At 37.9% G+C, this 12,729-nt stretch overlaps 1 protein-coding gene and 1 pseudogene across 1 annotated transcript; both read left to right on the top strand.

Moving 5' to 3' along the window:
• Nucleotides 1-4,836: 4,836 nt before the first annotated feature.
• On the top strand, nt 4,837-6,267 carry LOC115921194 (putative protein TPRXL; the record flags this gene model as incomplete). Its single annotated transcript, XM_030978423.1, has 1 exon — nt 4,837-6,267. A coding segment is annotated over exon 1 (1,305 nt), but the record flags the coding sequence as incomplete, so codon positions are not given.
• A 114-nt stretch (nt 6,268-6,381) lies between these two features.
• LOC115921425 lies at nt 6,382-9,655 on the top strand (annotated as a pseudogene).
• Nucleotides 9,656-12,729: the final 3,074 nt, after the last annotated feature.

Genomic DNA, 12,729 nt, shown 5'->3' with positions numbered 1-12,729 from the left:
TTTGGAAATACATTGATCTACATTTGCCACACTCAACCCAGGTGAGGTAAATGGGTACCTGGTAGGATTATTCCTTGAAATGCACTGTGCGCTGATAACGGCTGCTGGAGCTTAAGCTAGGGTAATAAAGTCCAAAGCTCTTTGGAAGCGCATAGAGATGTTATTTCATAACGTTTTATGCGCTATACAAGAACTGCACTAGTATTAGTATTACAATACCCCCATCATCATCCGGACAGATCACTTCAGACAGTCATTTGAACAAGTTTGCTAGCAATATTTAATGAATCTTCCCAAATATTCCCACTAACGAATCTTCTCACTAATGTCCTTTGCCAAGACATTGATCTACATTTGCCACTCTCCACCCACGTGTTAAATGGGCACACGGTAGGATGCGAAAGATAAAGTGTGGCAAGTGGCGTTTGTAAAATGGCGACTGACTGGAATGCTCCCCAGGGAGTGGAAAATGTGCATACATTGTGTTGCGGGTAAGCCTGGATCCGATGACTGGGGTAATAGTATGTGTTGCGCCTAGAAACAAAGTATTAGGCGCATTATTAATGTGAGCTATTATTATTATCATTATTAAATATATATCATGATGACAATAATGGTGATGATAATCAATTCATACATTACTATCATTTTCTAAGAGTTTTATATTAAACTTTTTTAAAAGAATATATGCTTAAGTCACAATCATAGTGCAATCCTATTTAGGGAATATATATATTTCCTTCTATTTTGTTGTGATTTAATGTAACCTTCGAGTAAAAATTGTCCTTTATTTTCTTCTTCAGTTTGTGAGTCCCAGTTCAGTGAGACACAGACCTGCTGGTGCTCTCGCCGTAATGGAAAGTTCGCTTTCTGCGCTGGTAAGAAACAATATACAAATAATACACAGTAGTGAGGGCATATTACCCACACAAGGTACCTTTGGAACATTCTAACATGCCTGAGACGACAGCCGAGGGTGAATGCACTGTTTTAAAGGTACCGAGTGTGAGTAATTTTACTAATGCCCGAAAAAACGATATGTATTATTTGTTTTATAAGATATTTCTTTCTTTTTTCGAAAAGGATGTTTTATAACATGTTTTGACTAATGACCGGTCATTAACATTTGGTAATGACCGGTAATTATAAAAAAAAAGACGTGTCAAGTAAAATAAAAGCCTGGTCACGTGTACGCTCTCAACCAATCATTTGATTAGGATCCACGTCATCATCTTATAATGGGATATAATACCACGATATCGGTGAAGAATGAATGAATTTGATTTGATAATTATAGTTTTATCTATAAAGAATCGTCTTGCTGTAGTCTACAGGGTATATGCCATCGGAATGTGAATCACATGGTACACCGAACCACTAATGTCCTTTGGCACCCAGGTGTAGTAAATAGGAACCTAATATGAATTTATTCCTTGAATGTTTTCAGCGCCTAAGGTAAGCTTGGATAAAGCCCGGCTCCCCCCCCCCCACTCAGTGTTATTGAGGGTACGCATATGCTTGTTCCCTCTTTTTGAAAGCACCCCCTATCTGAGGACTGCCAACATTTCCGAACCCCCCTTTCGCGGGCTTTTCGTGGGCTTTTCCTGCCTTGGAGACCCCCTAAATCATGAAAAAGGGGTAAAAAGTTAATACACCCCTTTTTTTTTTTTTTTTTACAATTCTCGGGCTGGAATTTGTCACACGAAAAGTACCCCTTTACCGGACATTTTGGTAACACGCATGGGGTCCGTCCGTTCTCGGAGTGGGGGGGGGGGGGGGGGATAAAGCCAGTATTATAATACTAGTACTTTGTAGGAACATTTAGCATCCACTTGGTTGGATACTTGCGCAGTATAAAGGAGCTATTAATACGCATTTATCTGTATGTAACCATCCCACGGTAGTCATTCTTACGCTTTAATCGCTCTTCGTCTCTTTATTTGTGATACTACAGGCAGCGCCGGTGGAGAGAACATCTAAACCCATCAACCTATGGTTTCCATGACTACACCGGTATATGACAAGATAGTTAGGACCAGGATTCGTCGATAGCTGCCTATCGTCGAAGTTATAATTTCCAGAGTGGTAGATTCTTGTCTGTAGTAGAGAAATAAATACTTCAACTTCTTAAAACAAATTGAACATAGCTGGGTGTCATCCTATTTCAGTGTAAAGGATTGTCTTGGTTCAGAGATGGAAGGAGATGATTAATACACGAGGACATGTGTTAAACAGGTAGACAGAAATCAAAAGAGAGAGAGGTGGTGTGTGTGTGGGCGTGTGTGTGTGTGAGCATAGTGCGCGTGCGTGTGTGCGCGTGTGCGTGTACGTATGTGTGTGCGTGGGCGTTTATGTGTGTGTGCGTGTGTGTGAGCGCGTGTGTGTGGGTGAGGAGAAGAATGAAAGAGCGTAAGACAGGGGTGGTAAGGGGGAAGACGTTGGAGAGAGGAGTGAATGTAAGACAGTGTGTGTGGGTGGGTGGCTGGTGGATTGTTGTGCGGGTGTGTATGTGTGTGCCAGAGAGAGATATTGGTAAACATATTTTGAAGGAAAAAATATTTTAATCAATAAAGACTTAAAAGAGAGTTGGAAAATAAACAGTGCTCAGAGAGAGAGAGAGAGAGAAAGAGAGAGAGAGAGAGAGAGAGAGAGAGAGAGAGAAGGGGGAGGGGAAGTGATGGAAATATTACACATTAAAGAAAAACGTTTGCTAATGTTAATTGAGATAGGGAGGGCTGATTCGTGACTAGCCTTATCCTTGAGCCGGATCATCTTGATTCTACCGGTTGTCTTGATTTTCATTCATAACAACTTTCCCTTCAAAACTTTGACCACTGACGTATTTGACACATCACTCTAAAGATAGTTTAGTTCTTATTATCAGACTGAATTATTACAGTAACCATGGGAAGAAAATCAACCACAAATACCAACTGAAATCTATCCTTCACAAAACAATAATATGGTAAACGTATCAAATATTCAGAAATACACACACTCAATAAAGAATTCAGACTGCCACGAGTCAGTCACATCCGCAAGGGAGCTTTTTTCTCTCTCTCTTCACAGGATACTCCATGTTTCGTCCTCTTTTTCAAAGTTGGGGTGAATTTAATTGAGTTCCTGACTTTCAATTTTAGCTTTAAATTACAGGAGCATGAACACAGATTGCGTTTACAATAGGGATGTAGGGTAACATAGGTAGGAGAGAGGAAGTTTAGAAAGGTAGAAAGAGATAGCAAGATAAAGAGGAGAGTAAAATAGAGATAAGAGGTGTGAGAGATAGAGAGAGAGAGAAAGAAAGAGAGAGAAAGAAAGAAAGAAGGCAGAGAGGGTGAGACAGAGAGAAACAGATAGAGCGACAGTGAGACAAAGAACGAGAGAGAGAGAAAAAACTAATATACTGACTTTTCATTTGTGAACAGAAATTGTGTTTGCCGCCCTCTATAGCTAAATAACAGATGAATTGTGATCGCGCCTTTTTTATCATCAATTTTTCTGACACAATATCAACAATTGCCCCCGAGAAAACTCAAGGGCAATTTCAATACCCTATTGTTCAGTCCATCAAACAAATAATGGCTAGATTTCATTATGTCTCTACAATGCTCGAACATTTAAATAGATGACGTAGAAGGGCAATGACATTATCGAAGGTTGCTTTTTGTTAGAATAGATTTATAATCGTGTTTCATGTTTTTATTCTCGTTTCCCGTCTGTATCTCTGTTTTTTTTTTCTTCGTTTTTTTTTTTTATATTTCTCTAAAAAGCTGATTATAATCAAGTTTGCAATTGTAAACATAAAAATTCTATTGAGATTTACAATAATTAAGGCAGTGTTATCACTTTGGATGTGTAAATACGCTACACTTCTCCTAAGAGTAGGATATAAGCCCGGTGTTTAGTGCCTACACAACTGGTAATCTTCCTCTATAGATCTCTGCGATAGGCTGCATAGCCCTTTGAAGATTAACAGAGAAAGAAAAGGGGGAAAAGATTAACATTTTGGAAACAGGCAATTTTTCATATTTATGGATATGACACAGTCGAGGATGTATAAAAATAGATAGTAGCATTCTTAATAAACAATGTGTTAATTACCCTTTTTTAAGGCATTAACAGAATAACAGTACTGTACATACAAAAAAGAAAGATATCTAGGTACACCGCTTATCGACCGACAGGGGGCGAGTAATACATTTTTGGGACTATGGCAGGTCCAACAATGCACTAGAAATGTATATTCTGATATTGTGTGATTTGATTAGGGTATATGTACGGAATAATTAGACAGGATTCATGTATGACGGATATGAATATATTGATATAACTAAAGAGGAAGAGAGTTAAGGTATGAGAGAAAGCGAAGTAGGGTGATAAAGAAAAGAGGGAAAGAGAGAGAGAGAGAGCAATCGCACAGGAGGCAGTGTGTGTGGAAGAGTGCGATAAAGAGAGTTAAGGGTTCGGCAGAGAGAGAGAGAGAGAGAGGGAGAGAGAGAGGAAGAGAGAAATAGAGATACAGACAGACAGACAGAGACAGAAAAAAAAATAACGAAAACGAAAAAACGAAATTGAATAAAAAGAGAGAGAGAGAAAGGGGAGCAAAAAAAGAGATAAATAGAATCAGATTGCAAGAGATAGATAGATAGAGAGAGAGAGAGAGCGAGAGAGAGAGAGAGAGAGAGAGAGCACGAGAGAGAGAGAGAGAGAGAAAGAGAGAGAGAGAGAGAGAGAGAGACAAACACAGAGAGAGAAGCAGGCCGACAGAATGAGAATGAGAGAGTGCGTGAGTGAGTGTGAGTGTGGTGCATTGGGTAGATATTGATCATTATGTCCCTCCTACTATCACGCTGCGTAGTGTTATTCATTTATCGCGATGACAGACCTCCCAATCACTCACTCTTTGAGGCAGGAGTACGTTTACCATCACAACATTATCAATCTCTTCTCTTTCTCTCTAGGATGTCTCTAAGACAATGGCTGATCATCCAAGTGACTCTATGGAATCTATCAATTCTTTACTACTTCCTAGCTTCACAAAGCCACCTTGAATCCTCCTCAACTCGATCAGCAACCACTGAGGAATCTTTACTCTTGAACGCTACAAATGCACAAGCTCTTTCATCTATTTTGAGATTTATACCAGCAAGCCTTCAAGTGAAACCATCGCCTTCTATTGCAAATGTTGAACTAATCTCATCAGTAACACGATTGAATAATTCATCGTTGTTGGTTGCAGCAACAAAGAGTTATGCCGATACAAATTCGTCTCTTTATTCGACTTTATCGGGTACGAGCAACCACGGTAGGTTGTCAGCGAGTCGAGAGAGGCAATCCTCGCTCGGGCGTCGGCGGGGAAGTGTCATGAATGACGTCTCTAATGTAAGCACCTTGCGTAGTGACGCTTCAGTTCAAACATCTCGTGCCTTCATGAAGGTTAATCCTTCTTCTCTGCATCTGATTTCTTATAATGGTAATAACTCGCCCTGGTCGCTTTCTTCATCGAGTGGGACGTCGACTAGTTTGCCTTCTTCTACTTTGTCTCCATCTTCGTCTACATTGGCGGTTTCGAAGTTGATACAGATAAATGGGATTAAAAACAAAAGGAAGCGAATAAAAAGAAGCCCAGAGTCAGCTGAAGCCATGGACTCAGTGACACAAGAATCATCTGTGGAGGATTTGTATGCCTCACATAGCGCTTCAATTGAGACAGGTTCCTATGGGAGTTCCTCATCAGCATTTGGGAATATATCTCCGACTCTATCTGTTACTGCAGCACAAGTGGATTCTGTGACAAAAACATCACGCATGGAGTCGTCTTATTGGACGTTATTGCATTCATCATCATCTTCATCCTCCTCCTCCTCCTCCTCCTCATCATCATCATTGTCACCATCATCAACAACATTTACACCAACGATAATAGCATCACAAATGTCATTCCAAACATTTCTTATGTCATCAGACACACACACCACACTCCCCTTTTCAACTTCTCCCTCATCTAACCTGAGAAACCCATCACCGATGAATACCCTCTCATCATCTCCCTCATCTTCTGTGGTATCTGTGATGCCATCGTTACCATCAGCTCTATTTCCATCCTTATCAACATCATATCTCTCTTCATCCAATAACCCTAGCATTCCTTCTTCCAATCCTCCAGCTTTATTAGCTACCAGTTCATTCATTCCTCATACCTCACCTTCAACAACCAATTATACCGCATCATCATCTTCCCAGGTACCACCACTATCACCATCACCATCATCACCAACACCAACACCACCACCATCACCATCACCATCATCACCAACACCACCACTATCACCAACACCACCATCATCACCAACACCACCACCATCACCACCACCATCACCATCACTATCACCAACACCACCACCATCACCATCACCATCATCATCACCATCATCACCAACACCACCACCATCACCATCACCATCATCATCACCATCATCACCCACACCGCCAATGTCCGAGGAGCACTTCAATGTATCATCATCCCATCTTTCCACCAACACTGGATCTTATATCACCAGCGATAATATCTTCGAAACAACCGTCTCTGATACTCATCCGACCGGGTCAACATCATCTCCAAACGTCTCCATAGCAACAGGAGGACTATTAGCATCACCATCATCCCTCCGGCCCTCCGGCAGTCTGTCGGCTGGAATACAATCATCACCATCACCTTCCTCTGCGGGATATGTACCCGGTGCACGTAAGTACAAATAACTTTCATCTCACGCTCCTACTATAGATCTTCTGCGAAATTGGTTTCTAGAAGACAAACCACCGTGAATTGACACACCCGCACCAAGCTATTCTCCTGGAGAAAATCTAAAAAATAATGAAGAAAAAACCCAATATAATAAAAATTGTAATTAAAAAACGGTGCTTATAAGGCGCTTTTCATCGAAGTCTTTAAGCGATATAACAAATAAAATACAATGATAAACAACTACATATTAAACAAAACAAAAAATTACAAATAAACCTACAAATTACAATACATGTGAAATATACATGAAAGTGACTATCCCTGTGACATATTCATTAACAACATGATTTGAAACCACAGGAACGTGTATTGGATTTACTGTAGCGATCTATTGTGGGGATAAAATAAACATACTTTCAGAGAAGGTTGCAATCAGAAAGATACAATGAAATTGCTGAATAGTTACATTGCTTCTAGGAGCTTATATTAGAGTTACCCATTCTCTGTTAAAGGTATGTAGTCAGGATTTCGCAGATTTTTCATCTGTGTTTTAAGCGTGGTATTAAAGGAAAGTTCACCCTTAAGTTCCTTTCGATAGCAAAGAAAAAACAGAAACAGAAGTGGACCTCGAGAGCTAAGTCATCACAAACTATAAAAGAAGACACAGCGTTACTTCTGAAATCATTTTGATAATTATGCTACTACACTAAAACCAACTACTAGTAACATTACTACTACTACTACCACCACTACTACTACTACTTCTACTACTACTACTACTACTACTACTACTATTATTATTACTACTACTTACTACTTCTACTACTACTACTACTACTACTACTACTACTACTACTACTACTACTACTATTATTACTACTACTACCACCACTATTACTACTACTATTACTTCACTTCTACTACTAATGATAATAATAATTATATTAATTATGACAATGATTATAGAGGTAGCAATACTGATACTATTAGTAATGAAAACAATAATAATGATGATAATGATAACAATAATAATATTAATATCATCATTAAAAATAACAATGATAACAATACTAATAACCCACATGATGCTTAATAATGAAATACTTTGTAAAGCGCATGCAGCCGAGTTATCTAATGGCTGTGATGTATGAATCGGCATGCTACTATTACCATTATAATGATTTATCTGTATAACTAAGCAGCGTGAATATAATTCAAATACCATCCGTGTGAACAAATGCCCTCGCAGCAATCACATATGAATAACATTATAATCTGATCTCTATCGCATTCTGTTTTATTCATACTTTTACGCCTAAAGTTAGATGCCTTGAATAGATAGATACCAGTAGATAATTTGGCGCGATGTGTATACAGGTATGTGTGGTAACGTTGCTACTATTGTTCATCTCCATTTTGAAGGTCAGTGGATTAAATATTCTATGGACGTATAAATATAGAAACAACGAATACTGAAAAGGCAAAGCTTTTTTCATGAGAAAGGAAAGCCGTTAACGAATTCATCTTAAGATATACAAATAATAGAGAACCGTACGGGTGGTGGACTCACATGTACTATATGTATTTCAGTGATATCATATATAAGTTTGACTCGTGAATATTATTACTCGTTTCTATTTTGGAGGTCATTGAATACGCAATTTGTTATTGTTCTTTAAGCATGTAGAAAGTGAATACCCATCAAGTTAGGGCTCGGGTTAATATGTGTGTTTTACTAATACATGTACAACTAATTAGACGCTTTAAAACACGTAAATAGAATTAATTCGTTAACTTTTTGTTGTATTTTGGAGGACAATTGAATAGTTAAAGCGGTGTTCTTTAAACATGAATGTAGGAAACCAAAAAGCAAATAAGCGCATGAATCAGAAAATAAAACCAGAAGAAAATAAAAAAGCAAACGCTACGAATAAATAATTCGTTAACGTTAACTGTCTGAATGAAATTTAAAAAACTCTGTATCGTGATAACAAGGAATTTATCAAAAGGTAAGAAATGAACTCGATTAGATGGAGGAAATGGGAAAATTGTACCTTAAACGATCAGTTGATAGCGCTGATGAAATGGGATTCAAGTTAATTACTTTAGTATACAGTTGTATCATTTTACCAGCTGTACTTGTATCTTTGAAATCCGAAGCAACGCTTAATGGCTTTTCATATTCAACGTTCGTTAATTGCGTCTCTGAATGACTCATCTTTTTCCGTTTTAACACGCTGTTTTGAAACGGGCTATCACTAATGCGTTCTGTTACACAAGCGGGCATGCACAAACTCGTTTATAACGAGCTATAAATCAGTAAATGCATTTCGTCATCACGTTAAGTTGAATCCGTGTAGAAAGTGTAGATAGAATTTTAAGTACAACGGATGAAAGGACAATGTCCTGCACTATTTCTAAGAAATTGTTTATACTCATACCTTTGTAGATTATAGTGATAACCTTTCAGAGGTTGATCACCCTTTGAATTTCCCCTATCTTCCCAGCTTTCACGAGTGTATCTTTGCGTCATACAAAACAATTCTGGTTTGTTAATAGACCGGGAGTGAGAGGGGGTAGAAAGAAACGATGAAAGAGAAAGAAAAACCTCAGGAAAGAGAAGGAGAAATAACAAACACCATGTAAGAGATAACTATGTGTTTGCAAAATGATATCTTCTACAACATTCCTGTTATAGGGAAAGGAGAATTTAAAAAATATTCGAAAATGATAGTACAATTCAAGATAAAGAAAGGAAGGGAAGAATTAATTTGAGGGTAGGAGAGAGGGAGAAGGGTAGACAAAGATAAAAAGAGGTTGAGAAGGAGAAGGGAGCGCACAACGAGAGAAGAAAAGAAAGAGAGAAAGAGATAAAAAGAGAGAGGGAGAGAAGAAAAGAGAGAGAGAGAGAGAGAGAGAGAGGGAGAGGAAGAGAGAGATTTATAGTCGGGCTCGAGCTGACGAAATCTGAATCTATATCATGTATTCATCTCAAGAAAATAAATCATCACCAACATCATCATCGTCGTACAAAAATCCTCATTGTTGGATCAACGTTAAACTTGCAGCATAGAAGGGATACCCCCAATAAGATGGAGAGACATAGAAAGAAACCTAACACAGGAATATATGAAGAGATAAATAAGGAGATAAATGAGAACCGATGGGCTTGTGTTAACTATGTAATTAGCGTTTAGTATTCTCGCCCTTTCATACTCGCGTGCTTCACAACTACTCGTGCCTAATTATCATGTTAATATAGGAGCCACTATCGATCGCGTTACGTCATGCATGACTGACTGCTTACAATGAACTCATTGGTCAACACGGAGCTTCAACGCGCTCACTCCTTTGTTAGCAGGATAGAATGGAATGTGAAATACGAGGTAAAATTAGTAAATATGCATGGAAATGTAAATTTCCTGGAGGTCCAATTAAGAATAGGGCTTGATATACTTCATTGTGACAAAAAGCGATAGCATATACTGTCAATAATTTCAGTACTGCGTGTAGAAATTATGTTAGGATTACGTATTATTCACTGCGTTGTTCGCACAATATAAAATGTGATGGGCAACGCTTTTAAAATTGCCATACCTAGGTTGATTTCGAAAGTCTTTACAATTTTGTCAACAAAGAAAAGGGGGGAGTTGTTTCAGAAAAGCGGAATAGTAACGAGGGAGAATTTGCTTAGAAAAATTCATTTTAAACTTGAGTTTATTAAAGAGAAGTGTATGTTACATGCCACATATTGGAAGAACAAACAGGGTAAGATCTCATATTCAACGAAGATTCAACACATGGGTTGCAACATAGGTGTTAAATTCAAGCCGAATTATGAAACGCGTCATTCGAAATATTATGGAATTGCCTGACTATTTTTGATAGCTAGACATTATAATTGGTTATGGTTTTAGTTAAAAATAGAATAATACCCCCTGTTTGTTGTATGTATTCAGAGAATTATTTGTACAGATTCATTGTTTATACCCTTTTCCCCTTACACGCACGGAAATAGACAATACGCTTCATATCTGATAACTGTTCAGTGATTGATATTGCTTTGGGATTGTTATTACTTTTGAATTTTAATTACTGGAACAGACAAGTATTTTTTTGTAATGAATTGTTAATCTTGAGGGTCATCTCTCTATTGTTTGCAGTCGTTATGGTTTATGTAGATTTTTATAACAAACTCTCTCTCTCCTCTCTCTCTCTCTCTCTCTCTCTCCCTCCCCCTCTCTCTCCATCTCTCTTTATCTATCTATTTTTTGTTTTTAATATTATTTATTGTACTTCCATTCAACAAATGCATAGAATACAAAATTACATTTGATAGATAATACAAAAACAAGATCATAAGTTTCGAATAACATGACAATTAATAACATAATGGAAACAATATAACATAAAATACCTCAACCCCCCTTTCCCCCTCAAACTATCTTTCCACCTTAAACCCCTCCCTAAAAAAAAAATCTTCCCTCCCCTAAAACCCCCTCCACCCCCCTATAAAAAAACATTTTTATATCTAGTTTTGTTCTTAATACAGTTCATTTATATCTCATTAAACAATTCAATACAGAAGAAGAAAAAACACACACATCCATCTGTCCTTCCTTTACCCTCTCTCTGCACTTTTCCCTCTTTGAGCATTCGCGCTCTCACTGTTATCTGTCTTTCTTGTTTTATTGTATCGCTTTATCAGGTCTCTTTATCTCCTTCGCGTATTTTTCGAAATCAATTCTCCTAACATTATATTCACGTCTACCTATAAGGTCACGCCTTTCTCATTTGATCTGATTTAAGACATGAGATTTTCCTCCTCTTCTCTTTCCTTTTTAATAATTAATTTTCTACTTCTATTGTCATTCTACCCTTTTCTATGTAATTACCGGGCAAGTGACTTTAATATCCTTCGCTAATTAAATTAGTTCCTCAGGGTTTAGGTACGGTGTAATATATTAATTTTCCATTATTGCCTCAGGATCCTGAGTTTATAGAAAGAAAATTATGTCTGTGTACTTGTATGTTTCGCCTAATAAGTGTGTAGGTATAATTTTCTTGTAAAAATCTCGTTTATGTTTTTGTCCTCTGTTTTTTTCTTTCTTTTATGATTCTAAATCATATAGCAATCTCGACAATCTCTTAAAATCACTTATTTTCATAAATGAATCCACTCAAAAGAAACTTAGGCGGGATTGTACGACTTCTAGCTACTTGCGCCCTCTATATAGCGAACCATGCCTAAGTGATGACCATTGGTCCCCCATGGTTCCCTTTTATTTATGTTAATTCAGAGCTGGTTTGGTGACATATCCACCTGCCAGTGACCACGCAGGGAGTTCCAATCTTCTATTGGCCAAACTAGTGCAGATAGGCTTTAACTTGCTCTTTCGCGATTACAATTTGGATTCCGCTATAATATGTAATCGCGAAGACTATCAACCTAAGACAATTTTAATAAAGAGATTTCTCCATTACCTAATGATATGAGCGAACATATTACGTAATGTGAACACAATCTCTATGGGATATTCAGAAGGGTATTGCTATTCTGCTTGAGCCCTAGAACGTCTTTGAAATTGCGTTCTATTTTAAGCGTGGATGAAACGATGAAACTTGGAAACGTGGTGGTCTTAAAATAGTCGATTTCTAAGGCTCCAAGGAACAGTGCATACTGAAAAGCCAGTTCATAGTTGCAGTCTGAGCATGAGCAGATAAAGGTCGTTGGAGACCAAATTGTGAAATACACAGAGACGGAATACTGGATACGTGTTCATGAAAGTTTTGTAATCATTATTCATTTATGCACAAGCAGTGCACTCCATGATACACAGGTGTAAGTATTCTTTGAAAAGGAGAAACAAAGGCTATTTATGTAGCACCGATCGCTGTAGGAGTGATTATTTCAAAATGTACAAAGTGGGACCTCTTCAAATGTTGTGGATATTCGGGGTCATTTGGGACATGTGCTAACCGTG

This window comes from Strongylocentrotus purpuratus, unplaced genomic scaffold (assembly GCF_000002235.5).
Source record: "Strongylocentrotus purpuratus isolate Spur 01 unplaced genomic scaffold, Spur_5.0 spur5_scaffold_1, whole genome shotgun sequence".
NCBI classification, from domain to species: Eukaryota; Metazoa; Echinodermata; class Echinoidea; order Camarodonta; family Strongylocentrotidae; genus Strongylocentrotus; species Strongylocentrotus purpuratus.
Note: the sequence above shows the minus strand (reverse complement) of the source record. Positions and strands in the feature narration are given on the sequence as shown.